At 36.7% G+C, this 23,184-nt stretch overlaps 1 protein-coding gene across 1 annotated transcript in view; it reads left to right on the top strand.

Moving 5' to 3' along the window:
- Nucleotides 1-23,184, top strand: part of LOC150089906 (uncharacterized) — a 550,032-nt gene that overhangs the window by 387,455 nt on the left and 139,393 nt on the right. Inside the window, exon 14 of the mRNA XM_090389700.1 lies at nt 16,214-16,411. Coding sequence (XP_090245826.1) covers nt 16,214-16,411 — 198 coding nt within the window. The remainder of the gene's footprint in view (nt 1-16,213; nt 16,412-23,184) is intronic.

Here is a 23,184-nt window from a genome sequence, read left to right as displayed (position 1 = left end):
GTTTGCTTACTTCCTTTGCTGCCTCCTTTAATATAACTGGATAGATCCCATCCACCCCGGGTGCCTTTCTTGTGTTTATCTTCAACAGTTTCTCCTCCACTTTACTCCCAGTTATTTCAAGATTCTGTAGCTTACTGCTAGAGTTGAATACACCTCTGGCATTCCCCTTGCTGAATAACTCCTCATGTGTGAATGTTGATGCAAAATATTCATTTAGTTTGTTAGCTACCTGAGCAGGATCATCAACAGTTGACCCATCAATATCAAGTGGACCAATCTGATTCATCCCCTTCCTTCTAGAGTTTACATAAGTAAAGAACTCTTTGCTGTTTTTCTTTGCATCCCTTGCCAAGGATTTCTCGTAATCTGCCTTCGCCTGCCTAACCTCCTTTGTAACTTGGTTGCATATCAACTTGTATCTATCATAGGCTTCTGTGTCATGTGTTAATTTGTAAGTATCCCATGCATTTTTCTTCTCTGCCATATGCCTCATTAGTTCATCTGACATCTATTTTGGCCTAAACCTTGAACAATATTTCTTAGTTGGTATGTAAAGCCTAGTAGCTTCCAAGATAAGTTCTTTGAATGCTTCCCATTTTGAATTTGCTGTTGGTAACATCATCAGTTGGTCCCACTGTATAGAATTTAAATACTGTCTCAGTCCATCGTAGTCGCCTTTACGGAAGCAATAACCCTTCCCTTTACCCCTAATGGTAGTTACCTCTTTCAGTAAATCCCACTTCAGCACACTGTGATCACTGCCACCTAGTGGTTCATTTATCTGCAGATTCTTAATGCATGAAGAATCACTGCTGATAATCAAATCAAGAGTATTACTCCCTCTAGTTGCCTCCCGAACATGCTGATGTAGAAAACAATCATCCAATAAATCCACAAAAGCCCTGCTAGTGTGTAAGTAACCAGCCCCCAAATTCCAGTCAATATCTGGGAAATTAAAATCTCCCATTATAAGACTCTTTGATTTACTGGCCCACTCTATTTCCCTGTACAGTTCCTTATGCTCGGATGCCTCCTTGGACAGGAACAGTGGTTGCCAAGTTAACCCCATCACAGAGGCAGTAATTCTATCCATAGACAAACGCTGGCCACGTCACCACGATATGTCACAGCCACAAGCATCAAACAATTAACCACGTGCCTCACGCACCATCCTGGCAGTGCACATCTCTATTCCAACTGCCATTCATGTATTCAATCTGAAGAAGGCTGCCTCCCAGCCGAAAGCTCATTAGTTGTATTTACAGTTTTGCTCTGAGCAACAAAAATAAAAAAGTTTTCGTAATGAATCCAGAGCACGTAGGCCTTTTTTACTATGTTCCTTATTATACTCATCAGAGTCATTAGGCCTATAGCACACTCCTACTCTCAATTTTGATCTCCCAATGCTTATGTCACACCAAACTGACTCAACACTGCACTGTCCAGCGATGTCGACTGGCTTCACTTCCTTGGTTTTTATGTGTTTCTTAACTAATAGCATAATCCCTCCCCCCTTCCTATCCTGTCTATCCTTTCTGTAGACGTTGTACTCCCCAAATTGCATTTCTGCATCCCTTATATCTGTGTGACACCACGTCTCTGATATCCCAACAATATCTGCCTTTGATGTTTTGAGCAATACCTCAAATTCATCGAATTTATTTACTAAACTCCTAGCATTGGTGTACACGCAAGTATACCTGCACCTGTTTCTATTCTTAGCTACCCTAACACAACCCATGTGTTTACTTGTACCGCAATGGCTCCCAGCAGTCTCTGAAATACCATGCATCTTGTTTTTCAGGCTTCTGCTCATTCTAATAGAAGCAGTGCAAGAATCTCTTTCACCTCTGCCAGTGGCTACTGTCAATCTATTGGTCTTTGTCTCCCCCCAAGCTAGCAGTTTTCCGACCCACCTAACACTGCCTCGATAGCATCAGCAAATATTCTTGCACCCTTTCTATTTAAGTGTATCCCATCCCTGTAGAAGCAATCTCTCCTGTTAACAAGTACAGTCCAGGCTGAAAACAATTCTACCCCTTGAGCCTTGCACAATCTTTCCAGGGCCAAATTGATCGACAAGGCTCTCATCATATACTCCCTCCTATCGTGTCTTGGCAGAATTGCAGACACTTTCAAATTCAATCCTAATTCACGGCTTTTTTTGAACAGTGACCTGTACTTGTTAAGTAATTCTGCCGGTCTCCTACTCTTAATATCGTTAGTGCCAACGTGTACAACTATATCACCTTTTGTGCCCTTAAAAGATGATATTCGCTCTACAACGTCATCAACCTTTGCCCCTGGCAGACATACCCTGGTCCTGTTCCACCTATCTTTTTTACAAAGCATGTTCCCCGTTTCCCTGACAATAGAGTCACCAACAACTACTAGTTCCTTCGGGACCAGCGCATTCTGCCTTGGGGGTTGTCTCTGTGTCACGTGATGCCCAAGTGCAAGCTCTGGCGTTGATGTGGGCAGCTGAGAGCTTGATGGGCCCCTCAATTTAGTTTCTTCGAGGGCATCCACCCTGTCCTTCAAGCTCTCATATAGGCCCACAAGAACGCCGAGTTGTTTCCTGATATCGATACACTCCTTGCATCGCGCACACACAAAGACATCCCCCTTGGCAGTATCATGTCCCGTACCCGATTGCTCTGCAAACATCAAGCATTCACAAAGGAAAAACTCAAGGAAAAACTCACAAAGGATACTACTCAAGATCTCACAAAGGACATGTTCACATAATTCATGATGAAAATGAAAAATCCAAAGATTTTGAAATTTGTGAACGAGCATTCCGGTACTATTTTTTTTAGCAATACACCTTTGCTGCACACCGTTATAAACCCCACTCATGGCATTAGCTCCATCACATCCCTGACCATAACATTTTTCAATGGGAATATTTAGTTTGTGTAATATTTTCATTATATTATCCGTCATCATTTCTGCTGAATGATCATTCATGTCATAGAATCCTAAAAATGTTTCACAAATTTCAAAATCTTTGGATTTTTCATTTTCATCATGAATTATGTGAACATGTCCTTTGTGAGATCTTGAGTAGTATCCTTTGTGAGTTTTTCCTTGAGTTTTTCCTTTGTGAGATCTTGAGTAGTATCCAAAATTAGTGAATAGAATGGTGCTGAATTAATTCTGAGTGTAACATTTTTATTAATTTGGTACCTAAACATTCTATTAACTCATTTTGGATAGTGGGGCTTAAATAAGTTACTGAACTAGATGGCTTATTAATAATTTGTTTCATTACGTCATCATAGTAGGAAAGTAAAGGACTTGCGATAAAAAATTACTATTGTAATCTTCCGAAAATCCTTCCCGATGGCCGCGAAATGCTAAAGAATTTTTAGCCAACATAAGTGTTATTCGAAATAACCGTTCTAGTACCATTTTCCAAAATGAGGATCTGTAACTTACTTGTTTCTCAAGATCTTTATCAATCATTGCATTCTTTGCCACATTTCATATATAGCACGTGCCTCGACATGATGTTGAGAAACACTGTGAGTTTTTATCCAAAAAAGATAGATTTTTCCAGTCTTGTATTCCGGAGTAGCACAGTCACAAATGAGGAACTGTACAATACATTGAAGTAGAGTAGTAGTATGTGTCACTAAAACTTCTATTTTGTTGTTCAGGATCCCTTGGAAATGGTCCTTTTAGGTCTCTGAGGTGACAAACTCATAATGTTTCTTTTTGTTTCATTGGAAATGTTGATGTCCACGTATTCTCCAAGATTGCTTGACGGAATAAATGGTCCAGTGCATTCAACATTAATTTCCAATGAAGGCATATCTATTATTGTTGAATTGTTTTCGTTTGATGACCCTGCTTGATTTAAATGATCCGCAGATATATTTACACCAGCAGCATTCTTTTCCGCATTTTCCAATTCAATACTGGTTTTTTCTTTACCTTCTTCTGGACATAATTAGCATTAGCATTAGTAGAGGCATTTGATGCAAGAAAGCAAGCTTATGCAGCATCAGCCAAAAAAAAACAAAGAAAAAACCCACTTCCACTTCACCCCTCTGTTCGTTCAAAATACCTGTCCAGCTGAGCCTTAAACTTATTTAGGCTATCAACCTTCACTACAAGGGATGGAAGTCTGTTCCACCAACCAACCACCCGCTGGCTAAAGGCAAATTTCCGCACGTCTATCCTATATCTGTCTTTCCTCAATTTGAATTTATGCCCTCTCAGGTGATTATTTTGAGCTAGAGGAAGAATCCCATCAGCATTGAGCATGCTCAAACCATTCAAGGCTTTATACACCTCTATCAGATCACCTCGCTGGTACCTAGTCTCCAGACACTGTAATTTGCAAAACTTAAGCCTTTCTTCGTAAGAGCACCCCTTTGTTCCATTCACTAATCTTGTTGCCCTTCTCTGTACTCGTTCCAGCAGCTCTACATCCTTCTTGAAATGAGGCCTCCAGACCTGTATACAGTACTCTAGGCGTGGCCTGACCATTGCCTTATACAAGGGAATAATCACCTCCTTATCCCTGCTGGAAAAATTCCTGTATATCATTGACAATACTCCATGAGCTACTCTTGCAGCCCGTCTGCACTGCTCAGAGAACTTCATGTCTGCCTGCACAACCACCTCCAAGTCCCTTTCATTCTCTACTACTGTCAGTGTAGTACCACAGAGTTGATACGTTGCTCTGGGGTTGCTGTTTCCCATGTGTAGTACTTTACATTTGTCAATGTTAAACTTCATTTGCCACCTCTCAGCCCATCTGCTCAACCTTTCCAAAATTCGGCTTATAACTAAATTCCCCCACCAATATCTGATGACAGCTATCCTGCCTTTTATTTTATCTGTTTAATCATTTTACTTTGCAGTTCACTCACCTCTAATTGGCTTTGCAATTCAGCCTATAATTTTCTTGATTCATCATAACTTATAGGATATCCATATTCATTCTCCTTTTACAAACCTACATCTTTTAGCCTAGAGAGCAATCTGCTGGGTGTTTTCATGGAACAAGTGTTAGGGTAACTAAAAGTAAGAACAGATGCATGTACACCAATGCTAGAAAGTATAGTAAATAAATTTGAATTGTTGATCAAGGAATCAAAGGCAAATATTGTTGGAATATCAGAGACATGGTATCACACAGATATAAGCAGTGCAGAATTGAAATTTGGGGAGTACAATGTGTACAGGAAGGGAGGAGGGGTTATGCTGTTAGTTAAGAAACACAAAATCTAAGGAAGTGCATCCAGACATAAACACTGGGAAAGGGAAAATGAGAGTAGGAGTGTGTTATAGGTCTAATAACTCTGAGCACAATGAACAGTTGTGCAGAGAGTGGGCCAGTAAATCAGAATGTCTTATAATGGAGAATTTTAACTTTCCAGATATTGACTGGAACTTGTGGGTTGGTCACTCGCAGGATAGCAAGACTTTTGTGGATTTGTTGGAGGATTGTTTTCTACAGTAACATGTTCAAGGGGCAACCTGATCTGATTATCAGTAGTGATTATTCATGCATTAAGAATGCAGATAAAGGAACCACTGGGTGACAGTGATCACAGTGTACTGATATGGGATTTACTTAAAAATGTAACTGCCATCAAAGGTAAAGGGAAGGGTTTTTCTTTCGTAAAGGTGACTACAGTGGTCTCAAATAGTTTTTAAATTCTATACAGTGGGATCAACTGAAGATGTTACCAACAGTGAATTCTAAGTGGGAAGCCTTCAGGGACTTAATCTAGAATGCTACTAGGCTTTTCAAACCAACTAAGAAATACTGTTCAAGGTTCAGGCTAAGTGGATGTCAGATGAATTAATGAGGCTCGTGACAGGGAAGAAAAATGCATGGGATGCATATAAATTATCAGGTGACACAGAAACCTACAGCAGATATAAGCTAGTCTGTAATCAAGTCACAAAGGAGGTTAGGCGGGCAAATTCAGATTATGAGAAATCTTGAGCAAAGGATGCAAAGATAAACAGCAAAGAGTTCCTTACTTATGTAAACTCTAGAAGGAAGGGGATGAATCATATAGGTCCACTTAACATAAATGGTTTGACTATTGATGATCCTGCTCAAGTAGCTGATAAACTGAATGACTATTTTGCATCTACATTCACACGAGGAGTTATTCAAGGAGGGGGAAGCCAGAAGCTTATCAAACTCTAACAGGGAGGTAAGTAATTTTGTAATAACTGAGAGCACGGTGGAGGAGAAATTGTTGAAGTTAAACATAAAAAAGGCAGCAAGGGAAGTTAGCAAACCCTTAGCCATGATTTTGATAGCATCCTTAGATTCAGGGGAGGTCCCCGTGGACTGGAGATGTGCAAATGTATCCCCAACTCACAAAGACACAAATAATTATAGACCTGTTAGTTGAACTTCTGTTCCAGGAAAAATAATGGAGTCACTGGTTAAAAATTCATTGCAGGATCATTTAGACAAGACTTCAGTTATAGTTCAGACACAGCATGGGTTTGTTAAGGGGAAGTCTTGTCTGACAAATTTGATTTGATATTATGATGTCGTTACAAAGGAACTGGATGTAAAGAATAATTTTGATATCATATACTTGAATCTTCGGAAGGTTTTTGATTCTGTTGCATGAGGAAGACTGCTGTACAAATTGGAGCGGTAAGGCATTAGGGCAAGTTGCTGCAATGGATAACGGGATGGTTGAGTGGGAGACAGCAGAGAGTGGTAATAAATGGACACTGCTCTTTGTGGACTAATGTTATTTGTGGAGTCCCCCATTGTTGTTTTGTGTATTTATCAATAATATTGATGAAGGTATATCAGGCTTAATGTCCAAGTTTGCAGATGATAAAAAGTTTGGCAGGATTGTTAATGACAGTATTCTACTGCAACAGGATCTAGAAAAGTTAAGCAGATGGGCTGAGAAGTGGCAACTGAATTTTAACATTGACAAATGCAAAGTACTGCATATGGATAGCAGTAACTCAAGAGAAATGTACCAGGTTTGTGGTACTACACTCAGGGAGGTGGAGAATGAAAAAGACCTGGGGGGGTAATTGTGCAGTCAGATATGAAGTTCTCTGAGCAATGAAGACTGGCTGCTAGAGCATGTTATATAGTTTTGTCAATGATTATTTTGCATCATATAGGAATTTTGCTAGCAGAGACAAAGAGGCGATTATCCTTTGTATAAGACAGTGGTCAGGCCACACCTTGAGTACTGCAAACAGATCTGGAAGCCTCATTTTAGGAAGGATGTAGAGTTGCTAGAACCAGTATAGAGAAGGGCAACAAGACTGGTGAGGGGAACAAAGGATGCTGTTATGAAGGAAGGCTCAAGTTCTGCAAGTTGTAGCATATGGAGACTAGGCATCTGCGAGGTGATCTGATTGAGGTGTATAAGGCCTTGAATGGTTTGAGCATGCTCAGTGCTAACGAGATATTTCTGCTTGCTCAGACTATGAACCTGAGGGGGCTTAGATTCAAATTCAGGAAAGAGTTGTAGAATGGATGTGCAGAAGTTTGCCTTTAGCTAGCTGGTAGTTGATTGCTGGAACAGGCTTCCATATTACTGTGGAAGTTGATGGCTTAAATAAATTTAAGGCTTAACTAGACAAACATTTGGAGTGACTGGATGGGCGAAATGGGAAGGGTTTTTTTTTTTTTTTTTCCTTGGCTGATGCTGTATAAGCTTGCTTTCTTGCATCATATGCCTCAACTAATGCTAATGCTAAATCCTGTTGCAGCAGCATAGTGTCAGTAGTGTCCTTGACAACCCTGCCAACCTTTGTATCGTCTGCAAACTTGGACATTAAGCTTGATATACCATCATCAATATCATTTATAAATACAGAAAACAATAATGGATCCAACACTGAGCCCTGAGGGACTCCACTAATAACATTAGTCCACGATGAGCAGTGTCCATTGATTACCACTCTCTGTCTTCACCTCTCAACCACCCCTTTATCCATAGCAGCAATTTGATACTCCCTCGTAATGGCATACTGTTTGGTGTCAAGCGGCACCAGGGATTTTTGTCAATGATGAAATCTTGAAATTGCAAGTAGATAAATTTTCTTTGGTTGATACTATAATAATGCTTTTCTGCATCAATTTGCTAGTACTGGTACTAGTTTTAATAAAGCTATATCCTTTTGAACCAGCTTCTGCACATAATGGTTTTCCCACCAGGAAGCTTGAATTGGGGATATGTCACTTGGCCGTTCACTAGAAACTTGAATCCTTGACAAGCCCCACCCCACTTCATTTGCCATAAAGGAACTTTTACAATTTAATTTATCTTGAATGATTTGCAGCTGCGTTTAGCATTAGTAGACATATGATGCAAAAAAGCAAGCTTATGCAGCATCAGCCAAAAAAAAAAACCCTTCCCATTTCACCTATCCATTTGTTCCAAATGTTTGTCTAGTTCTGCCTTGAATTTACAAGGTATAACAAGTACAGGTCAATGCTAAAAAAAAAAGCTGTGAGTTGGGGTTAAATTTGAAAGTGTGTGCAAACCGGCCCAGACACGATAGGAGGGAGTATATGATGAGAGCCTTGTCAGTCAATTCAGCCATGGAGAGATTGTGCAAGGCTCATGGGGTACAATTTTTTTCAGCATGGTCTGTGCTCGCTAACAGGAGAGACTTTCTACAGGAAGCAGTCTCTCCTGTTATGGATGGCATACACTTAAATAGAAAGGGTGCAAGAATATTTGCTGATGCTATCGAGTCAGGTGAGTTGGAAAACTGCTAGCTTGGGGGAATTCACAGACTGAAAGATTAACAGTAGTTGCAGGCAGAGGTGAAAGTGATTGTTGGACTGCTCCTATTGTAACTTAGAAAGCAAGTTGCTGGGGACTTCAAGGGCTGCTTTGTCCTACTTTCTACTTCTTAATCATTTGAATCTTCATTTCAAAATCAATTTTGTTTCATCTCCTGGCACTAATTGCACTTTTTGCACCACCAATTGCACTTTTTGTTGGTCACTTTCCCTTCATCATTGTAATATGTAAATAGGAATGAAGAGAAGTTTCTGAAAATTTGTTTTTTATATGATTCAAGATTTCAGTACGAAACCCACACAATTGCAGTTATTGGTATTATTGCAAATGCAATAAGATCGAGTTTACCACCCATTTATAATTAGATGGACTAACAGAAAAGCCCAATAAACTGGAAATGCATATTGTTTTATGGTTGTGACCTCCAGAAACGTGCTTTAGAAAAATATCACAAAGGCATTCAAAATTTATTCTTATAACGAGAACATATGATAACGATGAAGGGATAGTGCAATTTCCATGATAAATATGACCTTTTAGAGAGATAAATAGCTTAGTAATATAGTGAAATTTTCAACTTCCAAGGACTTGGAACGAATTACAAAAAAAAAAAAAAAACAATGTGTTATTGGGTTCACATTGCAATATTTTCATGATACCTCCATTTATTTCTACAAGATGCAAAATACGTTTCCATGATTTTTTTAAGTTTGCACCAGCTGGCAAAAACATGTAAAGTCAAATTTCCATAAGTTGAGTATTATGTAAGTCAGAGAATTCCTGTACTGCATTGTTGTTGTTGTTGTTATTTGGTTTTTAGGAGCACTAGCAACTAAGGCCATATTGCTCCAGGAATATGTGGTAGTCATTCCCTGACCTTTCCGCATCCTCCATATTTGGTGGTCACGGGCTCGAATCCCGGTCTAATCAAGAAGTGTGTGCTACTCACTACTGCTCCTGCCCACCTGGCTACGGAGGCACCCTGTACTGCATATGGGTAGAAGTAACCGAAGAGAAACATACTGACTGTGTGGTACTACACTCAGGGAGATGGAGAATGAAAAAGACCTGGGGCTAATTGTACATTCAGATATGAAGTTCTCTGAGCAGTGCAGAGCTGCCAGAGCAGATCATGGAGTTTTGTCGATGATATATAGGAATTTTGCTAGCAGAGACAAGGAGGTGATTATCCCTTTGTATAAGGCACAGGTCTGGAGGCTTCATTTTAGGAAGGATGTAGAATTGCTAGAATGGGTACAGAGAAGGGCAACAAGATTGGTGAGAGGAACTAGGAGACTAGGCACCTGTGAGGTGATCTGATCGAGGTGTATAGACCTTGAATGGTTTGAGCAGGCTCAATGCTGATGGGATACTTTCACTTGCTCAGATTAAGAACCTGAGGGGGCATAGATTCAAACTGAGGAAAGATAGTTGTAGAAGAGATGTGCAGAAGTTTGCTTTTAGCCATTGCTGGAACAGACTTCCATCTGTTGTTGTGGAAGTTGATAGCTTAAATAAATATAAGGCTGAACTAGACAAACATTTGGAGTGACCGGATGAGTGAAATGGGAAGGGTTTTTTTTTTTTTGGCTGATGCTGTATAAGCTTTTTTTCTTACATCATATGTCTCAACTAATGCTAATGCTAAAAACACATGTTTAAGGTATGATTAAAAAAATTCAGGACTGACTTTGTACCTTGAAATTGCAGCATCATAATGAATTGCAACCTTCTCGCACCATATTCTGTGAATTATCTAGACATAGTAATGCATGAATCACTTATTTATCTGCAGCGAGTCCAAATTACTGTGTGTTGAATATAAGGCATTTTAAAAATGAATGATTTTACTAAGCAACGAATTTGCATCAAATTTTGTTTCAAGTTATGGAAACATGCAACAGAAACTCACAAAATATTAAAAACAGCAAGCAGCTTTTGAAGAAGATTTTATATGTTGTTTGAAGACTTTTTTCAAAATTTAAAGAGTACCATGTATCCATTAAAGATTATCCTCACTTTGTTCACCCTACAACTTCAAAAACCAGTGATTTGATTGCTCATGTATATAATCTGATCAGAAGTGATGATATTTAACTATTTGTGAAGCTTCTAGTGAAATTGGTATTTCTTATGGGAAATACCAATCAATTCTAACTCAAGATTTGGGAATGCAATACATTTCAGCCAGACAGTTTGTGTCTTACATCCTCACTTTATTGCAGAAAGCAAGGAGTTTTGCATGTCAGGTTCTTTGTCAACATGCTGTTGCTGATCCACACTTTGTTTTTTCCATCATTACTGGTGATGAATCCTATGGGTGTATGGCTATGATCTGAAAACCAAGATCCAATCCTCTCAGTGGTAGACTTCACTTTTTTCAAGGCTTAAAAAAGCAAGGCAATCTCCCATCAAATTTGAAGGTCATGCTTACCACATTTTTTTACTTAGAGAGTGATGCTCATTATGAACTTGTCAAACAGTGCACCAAGACAAGAATTTCTTGCAAAGCACTCAAATATTGTGGTCCTCCACATACCACACTCACCAGATTTAACTATCTGTGTTTGTTTTTGTTTCCCAAGCTTAAAGCCCCTTTGAAAGGTAACAAGTTTTGCAATGACTGAGGAAATTCAGAATGCAACAAGGGCACTATTAGGATTTACAAGAAGCCTATCAGAAATGCTTTCAAAAGTTGCACAAGTATTGGAATCAATATATACAGTATCAAGGAGAAGAAGATCCAGCCAAATAGCTGATAAACTTTGTCATTTCCCGAATAGTAGTTCAGCCCTCAAACTTTTTTGCTTATATCTGAATAGCTTTGAAGCTGACTGATATGATGTGAAGCTGTAATTCAGTATTAACTGTAGCTATCACTTGTCAAATATGGCTAATTTGACTAATGATAATTTTCAAAATTGTTTTGTAAAACCTTGTCTGGAGCCAGATCTGACCCATAGGCTACTGGCTTGCACACCATACAAGGGACGATTGTAACTTGCAATCAATTGAAAAAAAAATATATATATATATATATATATTTTTTTTTTTGAGCACCTCTGGTTTAGAACATCAACTTGTTTTCTTGGTCTTTCAAGTATCAAGTATCAGTTTCAAGGCTCGAAAAGCTCAAGTTCCTATTTTGTCAGAGTGAATTTCAAAAGTGTGTTGAACTTATCCTCACATGACCAAGAACAGTTTAATTGACTTGATAACCTTGTACAATTTGTAGAATGAATTATCATCTAATGTTATCTTTTTTTTTTTTTTTTCATATTTTTACAGAGAGAGAGAGGAGGAGAGGGAAGCTCTTGTAAACCTTCCAATAGGACTGGTTTTAAAGGATATGGCCCTATGCTGTGCAAATCACAATCATGTGAAGTACTTACCAGTGGAGACTGAAGATCCAAAGAAAGCCCTGGAAGAACTTTGCCAGTGAATGCTCCCAGACATCATGCCCACTTGATAGAAAATTAATTAGAAAGTGGAATAAACATTCTTCAGCAGACTGGTTTTATGGGAAAAAAAATAATAATAATAAAACAAATTTAAATAAATAAATGAATAAACAATTGAGCCTGCAATAAAAGACTGCAAACCCAAATCTTATATCTATCAGCTTGGCTAGAAAATTGGAATGGAAGGGAAAGGGGTTGAGAGGTGGGTATTTTGGAGTAGCCAACAAATGAAAAGAGAGAAGAAAAAAAAAAAGAAGAGAAAAAAAATAAATAATAAATAAATAATAATAAAAAAAGATTCAAGGCAAAGAAGAGAAAGAAATAATGAAAATGGCCTGACCTTTTTCATTATTTCTTCCTAGTTTTTATCCTTTTTGTATTCCCTAACTTTTAAAGTTACTAGTGCCAGCAACAACAAACTAAATAATTCTAAAGATATTCTCTGATATAGGGTATAATAGGAATAATTTTTGACATAACTGATATAACAATACACATTCTGAAGATCACAAATGCAGTGAGCCAGTTTTGCCTCTACTATGGCCAGATGAGGTGTGCTAATTTTGTATAATAACATAGAATAAAAAAACCTACACACGTTTTGAAAGGTGTTGTTTCTTCTATTAGTATTTAACAACCCAATAATGACTGACTATAAAGATTAATAGGAGATGTGCATTTAGGTAGATTTTATGTACCAAGTACAACAAACTATCCTCATCCTATTGAGAAGTTCTGGTCTATTTCCCATTACTAGTGAACCCTGAGAAATATAGATTTAATGATAATGATCTGAGATGAAGAAAATAACAGAATACTCATGAATTGTTGTTGAAATTAATGTAGAGAATTAGATTTGCTCTATGGCTTCTGGTTAAGTATGTTGTATGATTATGGTTTGCATAGCATAGGGCCACAGCCTTTCAACCCAGCCGTATGGCAGGTTTTTGAAATGCTATTGAAAGGCTATTGAAATGCCTTATCTCTTGGTTTATTTTGGATGTTTGTTTGTTAGTTTGTTATTTGGTTTTTATGAGCATTAGCAACTAAGGCCATATTGCTCCGGGGATATGCGGTGGTCATTCCCTGACCTTTTTGCATCCTCCATATTTGGTGGTCATGGGCTTGAACCTCAGTATAATCAAGAAGCATGTGCTACTCACTGCTGCTCCTGTCCACCTGGCTATGGAGGTACCTTATTTTGGATGCCAATGCCTTCTGGTTCCTGATAATATGGGTCCCTTATAGATTCCTTCTTTATAATATTTAATTGTATTCTAGTTTTATCCTTTTTTCATTTTATTCTACTAATCCAGCAACCTTGAAAAGTTTAACTGCAGCACAATCATCTCAGTATTCTGAACTTCACACAGGTGAAGTGCTTTCATTTTAAATGTTTTAATAAAGATAACTTGTATAACATGCCATTCAGATATTGTATTACTCATTTCTTTTTATTACTTTTATAAGTACTTCCAAAAAATAATTTCTTTGTTTTAATGCAGTGTAGGATAAAATAAGTAGATTTGTAATCCTGCATATTTTTCCCTTTGTTTACTGTTTTTATAAAACTATATGTCACTTTTAATACTGAATGGGCCAGAGCAACAAAATCATAATATTTCATAAAATGAGCAGTTCCATGTAATCAGTGTAATCAAACATAATGTCCACTACCTCAGCTACAATATACAGTATATGGATAGCTTATATGATATGTATGAAAAAAATAAATAATTGCCAGATTTCTATTGTTCTGATTTTAAAGAAATTTGGGAAGGCTTGAGATATCGTTCTAATAGAGCAAAATATAAATTTCATGAAGATCCATCCACCTGGGAGTCAAGTAATTACATGCATATGGATGGACAGAGAAATAATAATTTACAGATTTATATTGGTCTAATTACATGCATATGGATGGACAGAGAGATAATAATTTACAGATTTCTGTTGGTCTAATTTTAATGAAATTCGGGAAGTCTTGTCAAATGATCCTAGAAGAGCGAAATATAAAATTTCATGAAAATCCGTTTACTGGAGTCAAGTTATTACTTGCAGTTGATCTGTAATTAGCACCATTGCTGAAGAACACTCTTAACTGGCACAAAGGCTGCTCTACATAGCAGTTGTTGCAGAGGTATGCAATGATTGCCAAATGAATGGAAAAACATACAGCAATTAGAAGCAGTGCAGTGCAAAATAGATCAGTCAATAAAGTAAGTTCTTTGTAATGAGACAGTGCAGTAATGGCCATTTCCAGCAGCAGGCCATATATTATGTCAGAAATGCCTCATATTCCATCTACAGGCAGATCCAAAAGCTATCAGAATTAATAATCGATCTCTCGCCTATTGATCTATGCCTGGTACCACTAAATGTTTTTAGTATTAGTATTAGCAATGGCCACATGGTACAAGGAAGCCTATGGCTTATGCTGTACCAGCTAAAAATAAATAAATAAAAAGTAATAATAAGAAGAAAATTTTTAAAATAATATATAATTAATAAGAGAAAAGGAAATAGACAACCCATGCATTTCCCTCCTCCCATAGGTAATTATCCAGCTGACCTTTGAATTTCTTCAAACTGTCAGCCTCTACCAACCATGTAGGCAACTTATTCCAGTAATTTATAACTCACTGGCTAGAATAAAACTTCCAGCAATCCAGTCTAAACATCTCCCCCCATAATTGGAATTTATGGTCCCTAGTTCTAGAATCATTTATAACCATGAAAATTTCATACTCATTCATTTTACTTATGCCTCTCAGAGCCTTAAACATCTCAATCAAGTCTCCTGTAAGGTGCCTAGTTTTTAAGTTCTACAAGCCACATATTCGAAGTCTTTCCTCATATGGACACCCTTTTGCCGATATCACCAGGCGAGTTTCTTGTGTTTGGACCCTTTCAAGAAGCACAATGTCTTTCTTTAGGTGCAGTCTCCAAACTTGAATACAGTATTCGAAGTGTGGCCTTATATAATGGGATTATCATATCCTTATCTCTACTGTCAATTGTTCGATAAATCATCGATGGGACACCATGGGCTTTCCTTGCAGCTTGTCTCCAATGCTCGGAGTACCTGTCTGACTGTATCTTATCATTTTTGATAACTATGTAAAGGAATTTTATGCTAACTCTTTGTAATAAAAAAATTATAACTATTTTATGTTTATAAAATAAATTTATTATAGATCAGCAAATCAGTATTCATCCATCTGATCACGAAGAGCTCACCAATTTCTCTTAACTGAGCAAAATTAACATTAAAAGGTGGTACATATGAACCATAAGTTCTGGTTATGTTGAAGCCCTGGTAAAAATTTCTGACTGTAAAAGCGGAATTTAAACTGCATGTGTCTTCATTTCTGATTCTTAAAATCACTTATGTTATTTTTTTCCAAATCAAGAGGCGAGCCACTGACAAGAGCTGCACAGCTCACTTGAGGTACATATGCTGCAGGTTAGCCACTCCTAATATAGTGTCTTCACTATATCACTACCCACAACCCATTTCAAAAAGGGCTGAGATTTTATTATTATGGTAGACTGGAGGAATTATCTCTAAAACCCTTTTCATTCAAAGTTATAGTTAATCAATATCAGGTGAAGATTTAGAGTTTCTCACCAGTCTTGCACTTCCTTCCCTATACATATTATACTAGTGTCTAAAATAGACAATTTATAGGCAGAGTATACTGATGCTTAATGTCAGTTGCCTTAGCACTCACCTTAAACAAACTAACCCATAAGATGAACTCGCCATGTAATAATGTTGTTGTCAGTATCCATTTCTTGCAGCAGAATAGAATGTATTCTGGCGCTCTATGGCCATAGTTGCCAATGTGCCCAATAAATTCCGAAACAAACAAACAAACAATAGAATGTATTCATTCTATTTGTTAAAATCAAATTGTATTTATTCAATTCAAATATGCATTGATGGTTTTTTTTTTTTTTTTTTTTTTCAAATAGGATCACATGTCCAAACTGAAAACTGAAGGGAAATGTGCCACAGATGATGAAGCAAAAATAGCAGCAAAGCTCATTGAGATGCAATTTGATGAAGAAGAAGCATTAGATGCATCTAAGCAATGTAGTACAGTATATAATGCTGTTAAATTCCTCCAGCAACTTTGTGACCTTTGCCATTGTAGATTTCCTATTCATCAAGTACGCCTAACCTTTTAATCTCTTAAGCATTAACTTGTTATTTATCTCTTCTTTTTAAAATAAGGCTATTTATATATCTTAAGTAAATAAGGCTATATATCTTAAGTCTAGCAGTTCTGATATGTTCTTATGTGCCATAGTATATCCCTTTCAATATTTTATATATTAAAAAATAATGAGATTATGGCTTTGGCCTACTGTTGTTCAGAGAACTAATATTGATTAATATTATCATCACAAAGAAGAGAATTCTCTTATATGTATATATATACATTTATATGCATATAATATATGTGTATATATATACATTTATATGCATATAATATAATTTTCTAATTCTAATAAATCATATAATAACACACATACATATATATTATATATATATATATATATATATATATATACACATCTTCTCTATAATTTTATATATATATCCATATATAAAATTATAGAGAAAATAAGAGAGTAATACAGAGAAAAGAAAGATAAAAAGAGTATAAATAGTAAATAGATAGCAAAAAGAGAGAAAAAAAAAAAAAGGTGGATTTAATATAATATATAAATTTAATCAATAAAGAATATAGCTATATAATATATTTAATCAAGTAGGAACATTGTCACACAACTTACAACCCCAGTGTCACCATTAGTTGTCGATTGTCGGAATTGCAGGAAATAATGACAATATCATATCTCTATGATGTAAAATACATGCCAATAAAGGTAAAAACAAAGAATAAGTAAAAAATAAAATTTAGTTAAAAATTTTTGATTATAATTAATAGAAACTGAAATAGAAGGGAGGGATGATTTATTTGAATGGCATGTAATTTACAGTTGACACTGCAGAGACAGTAAGGAACAAAAGATATGGAAGAAGAATCAAAATTACCAAAATCAAAAAGGTGCAAAGAATAACTAGAAACTACATAATAAATATCATATAACATAAAAATAAACATTAGAAACATTCAAAATATAAAACATAAACTAGTGACATCTAATAAAAGAAAAAAAAAATTCATACATTATATACAAAATACTTACCTACATTCTTGCTACCCCTTTTAATTTTTATATATGTAAAAACTAAGTTTCTGTAATCCTACAAAAAATTTATAAAATTTCGTAAGGAATATGTATCCCTAATGTTATTGTAAACCAATTTTAGCATTAGTAGAGGCACATGATGCAAGAAAGCAAGCTTAGACAGCTTCAGCCAAAAAAAAAAAAAAAAAAAACACCCCTTCCCATTTCACTGATCCATTCATTACAAATGTTTGTCTAGTTCTGCCTTGAATTTATTTAAGCTATCAACTTCCACGACAACAGATGGAAGTTTGTTCCAGTAATCAACTACACACTGGCTAAAGGAAAACATCTGCACATCTGTTCCACAACTGTCTTTCCTTAGTTTGAATCTATGCCCCCTCAGATTTGTAATCTGAGCAAGAGGAAGAATCCCATCAACATTGAGACTGCTCAATCCATTCAAGGATTTATACACCTCAATCAGATTGCCTTGCAGGTGCCTATGCTCCAGAAGCTGCAATTTACAGAACTTAAGTCTTTCTTCATAAGAACACTTCTTTATTCCTTTCGCCAGTCTTGTCGCCCTTCTCTGTACTCGTTCTAGCATCTCTACATCCTTCCAAAACTGAGGCTTCCAGGCCTGTAGGCAGTACTCAAGGTGTGGCCTGACCATTGCCTTATAAAGGGGATAATCTCCTCCTTATCCTTGCTAGCAAAATTCCTGTATATCATTGACAAGACCCCATGACCTACTCTGGCAACCTGTCTGCACTGCTCAGAAAATTTCATATCTGACTGCACAATTACCACCAGGTCCATTTCATTTTCCACCACATAGGTTGGTACATTTCTCTGGGGTACATTACTGCTGCCCTATCTGGCACTGGAAAGACTGCTACCCACATGCAGTTCTTTGCATTTGTCAATATTAAACTTCAGTTGCCACTTCTCAGTCCATCTACCCAACTTTTCCAAATCCTGTTGCAGTTATTAACAACCCTGCCAACTTTTGTGTCATCTGCAAACTTTGACATTAAGCTTGTTATACCTTCATCAATATCATTGATAAATATACAAAACAACACTGGGCCCAACCCTGAGGAACACCACTAATATAATAACATTAGTCCACATAGAGCAGTATCCATTGATTACCACTCTCTGTCTTCTCCCACTCATCCATCCTTTTATGTGCAACAGTATCAAAAGCTTTCCTGAAATCCAAGTATATGATATCAAAATTATTTTTTGCATCCAGTTCCTTTGTGACCACATCATAGTATCAAATTGGTCATTGGTCAAATTGGCTAGAATGAGTACAATCAAAAGGTGTGATGCCTAAGCAGTGGAATAATGCAATCATAGTTTTGCTGCATAAGAAAGGAGATAAATCAGAAATTATAGACCAATTAGCTTGTTATCCCACATTATTAACAGATTAGAAAGAATACTTGATGAGAATCAACCAAAAGAGCAAGCTGGCTTTAGGACAGGATTCTCAACTATGGATCACCTTCACATAATATCACAGCTAACGGAGAAAACAAATTAATATAAAACACCATCATGCCTGTCATTTGTGGTTTATGAAAAGGCATTTGACTCCATACAGCATAAGGCAATGTTTTGGGCACTGGAAAGACAAGGCATAGATCGACAAGGAGACACAATATCTCCGAAGTGATGTTTACTGCTGCCCTTGAGAAAGCTTTCAGAAGATTAGACTGGTAGAAGAAAGGTGTCAATGTGAATGGCGAGTACCTTAACCATTTACAATTCACAGAGACATTGTGATCATAAGCCATGATCCCAAAGAATCAGTTATGCAGAGTTAGTAAGGATTTTGGACTAAAGATGAATATGGCTAAAACAAAAGTAATGATGAACAGGTATGCCACAGAAAGGGATATAATGATTGAAGCAGAAGTAATTGAAAAGGTGGAGTCATATACTTATCTGGAACAAGTCATTAGCTGTAATAATGTTAAATTCCTGGAAGTCAAGAGAAGAATAAATTTTGGATGGATAGCATTCAGGAAATATAATCACATACTGGGGAGCAATATCCCAATTTGCCTGAAAAGTAAAATAATGAACCAATGTATACTCCTCACCATGACTTATGGAAGTGAAACTTGGGTACTCATGAAAAGAATGGAAGAGAATCTGAGAACTACACAGTGAAGAATGGAATGCATTATATTGCGAATCAGATTGTTTGATAAGATTAGAAACACAAGAATTAGGCAGCAAACTCAAGTAAAGAATATTCTTATCAAAACTAAAGAACTAAAATGGTCTTGGGCAGGACACATAGCTCAAAGACATGATGACAGATGGACTAAGAAAATAACAGAATGGTACCCAAAAGGAGCTAGTAGAAAACCTGGAAGAAAATGACGAAGACGGGCAGATGAAATTCATGAGTTTGTGGGTAGTAAATGGATGGCCATTGCACAAAACAGAAGGAAATGGAAAGTTGCTGGAGAGGCCTTCATCCTGCAGTGGATTGAAAATGGCTGATGATGATGATGAGTGCATCAGCTAAAAAAAGTTTCAGCAAATTAAAATTGATTAAAAATTATCTTCGAAGCACAGTGTGAAAAGAGGATTTATCTTTCTTAGTTATTTTTTACATTAGCATTAGTTGAGGCATGTGATGCAAGAAAGCAAGCTTATACAGCATTAGCCCAAAAAAAAAAAAAAAAAACCTTTCCATTTCACCTATCCGGTCACTCTAAATGTTTGTCTGGTTCAGCCTTAAATTTATTTAAGTTGTCAACTTCCACAACAACAGATGGAAGTCTGTTCCAACAATCAACTACCTGCTGGCTAAAGGCAAACTTCTGCACATTTATTCTACAACTTTCTTTCCTCAATTTGAATCTATACCCCCTCAGGTTCTTAATCTGAGCATGCGGAAGTATTCCATCAGCATTGAGCCTGCTCAAACCATTCAAGACTTTATACACCTCTATCAGATCACCTCATAGATGCCTAGTCTCCAGATGCTGCAACTTGCAGAATGTAAGCTTTTGTTCCTCTTATCAATCTTGTTGCCCTTCTCTGCACTCATTCCTGCAACTCTACATCCTTCCTAAAATGAGGCCTCCAGATCTGTATACAGTACTCAAGGTGTGGGCTGACCATTGCCTTATACAAATGGATAATCACCTCCTTGTCTCTGCTAGCAAAATTTCTATACATTATAGACCAAACTGCATGACCTGCTCTGGCAGCCCATCTGCACTGCTCAGAGAACTTCATATCTGACTGCACAATTAGCCCAAGATCTTTTTCATTCTCCACCTTCCTGAGTATAGTACCACAGACTTGGTATATTTTTCTTGGGTTACTGCTACCAACATGCAGTACTTTACATTTGTTAATGTTAAACTTCAGTTGTCACTTCTCAGCCCATCTGCCTAACTTTTCTAGATCCTGCTGCAGTAGCATTCTGTCTTTAACAACTCTGCCAATCTTTGTATCATCTGCAAACTTGGACATTAGGCCTGATATACCTTCATTGATATCATTGATAAATAAAGAAAACAACAATGGGCCCAGCACCGAACCCTGGGGAACTCTGCTAATAACATTAGTCCACGTAGAGCAGTGTCCATTTATTACCACTTTCTGCCATCTTCCACTCAACCATCCCTTTATCCATTGCAGTAACTTGCCCTTAATACCATACCGCTCTAATTTGTACAGCAGTCTTCCATGTGCAACAGTACCAAAGCTTTATCGAAATCCAAGTATATGATATCAAAAATTATTTTTAGCATTCAGTTCCTTTGTGACCACGTCATAGTATCCAATCAAATTGGTCAGACAAAACTGCTCCTTTACAAACCCATGTAAAGGGGAAGTCTTGTCTGATCAATTTTATGTAATGAGTATGGAAAAGAGAGGTTATCTTTCTCTCTTTTCATACACAATGGGAAAAGAGAGGTTAGCTTTCTTAGCTCTTTTAAGTATTTATAATTAGTTATTAGTTAAATTATGATAAAATTCTGGAAAAGTTCTCAAGTATGAAAAAAGACATACAAAAAGGTTAAATAATTTTTTTCTTTAAAACTTTGCTGTTTGTTTATTTATTGTTTTTTCTTTTAATATTTTATTTAGGTATTACTTTTTGCAGTTTGTCTTTCTTGTTAATTTTTGTAATTATGTTGATATAGCTTATATTTTATATATATATATCATATGTATGTAATGAATAAAAAACCTAACCATAATAAAGATATTAATAAAATAATAATCATTTATACAATAGTTTCTTGTTATTATTACATGTTTAATATAATTAGCTTGAATAGGAGGGTGGATGAGGCCCTTCAAGCTCTCAGCTACCCAACTCAACATCAGAGCTCACACTTGAACATCAGGTAATACAGAAGCAAAACCAACTCACAAGGCAGAATACACTGGTCCCACAGGAGTTTGTCATTATTGGTGACTCTATTGTCAAGAAAACAGGAATTATATTGTACAAAAAGGATAAGTTTAAAAGGACTAGGGTATGTCTTCCAGGAGCAAAAATTGATGACATTGTAGAGCAGATATCATCTTTTAAGGGCACAAAAGGTGATATTGTTGTACACATTGGCACTAATAACATTAAGAGTGAGAGATCTGTGGAATTACTTAATATGTAAGGGGCAATGTTGAAAAGAAGTCATGTGTTGGGGTTAAATTTGAGTGTCTGCAATTCTGCCCAGAGATGATAGGAGGGAGTATATAATGGGAGCCTTGTGAATCAATCCACCTCTAGAGAGATTGTGCAAGGCTCATTAAGAAGAATTTTTCACAGCATGGCTTGTGTTTGTTGCTAGAAGGAGAGACTACTTCTAGAGGGATGGGCCACATTTAAATAGAAAGGACACAAGAATATTTGCTGATGTTATCAAGGCAGTATTAGGTGGGTTGGAAAACTGCTAGCTTGGAGGGGATACACAGATTAATAGATCAACAATAGCTGCAGGCAGATGTGAAAATGATTCTTGCATTGCTTCTATTGAAGTGTGCAGCAGCCTGGAAAGCAATATGCTAGGGATTTCAAGGGCTGCTATAAGTCATCATGGAACAAGTAAATACATAGGTTGTGTTAGGGTAACTAAAAGTAAAAGCAGATGCATGTTTACCAATGCTAGGAATGTAGTAAATAAATTTGATGCATCTGAAGTGTTAGTCAGTTCATCAAATGCAGACATTGTTGGGATATTACAAACGTGATGCTGTTCAGATATAAGGGATGCAGAATTTGAAAATGGGGAATACAATATGTAAAGAAAAGACAGACAGGATAAGAAGGGGAGAGAGTGGTTATACTTTTAGTTAAGAAGCACATAAAATCTAAAGAGGTGTCTCCAGTCGATATCAGTGGCCAGTGCAATGTTGAGTCAGTTTGGTATGACCACTGGGAAAGCAAAAATGAGAGTAGGAGTGTGTTGTAAGCATAATGACTCTGAGCAGTACAATGAACAACTGTATAGAGAAATAGAGTGGACCTCTAAATCAGAATGTCTTATAATAAATGATTTTAACTTTCCAGATATTGACTGAAACACAAACTGAAATATCTAGTAAATCCACAAATGCAAGACGTTTGTGGATTTATTGAGTGACTGTTTTCTATAACAGCATGTTAGAGAGGCAACAAGGGGAGAGAGAGAGAGAGAGAGAGACCAATATTCTTGATCTGATTATCAGCGATTCTTCATGCATTATAAATTTGC

The sequence above is a fragment of the Mastigoproctus giganteus genome, chromosome 2 (genome assembly GCF_048544385.1).
Source record: "Mastigoproctus giganteus isolate SK-2022 chromosome 2, ASM4854438v1, whole genome shotgun sequence".
Lineage (NCBI taxonomy): Eukaryota > Metazoa > Arthropoda > Arachnida > Uropygi > Thelyphonidae > Mastigoproctus > Mastigoproctus giganteus.
The sequence above is the reverse complement of the archived record's forward strand: the minus strand, read 5'-3'. Positions and strand labels throughout refer to the sequence as shown.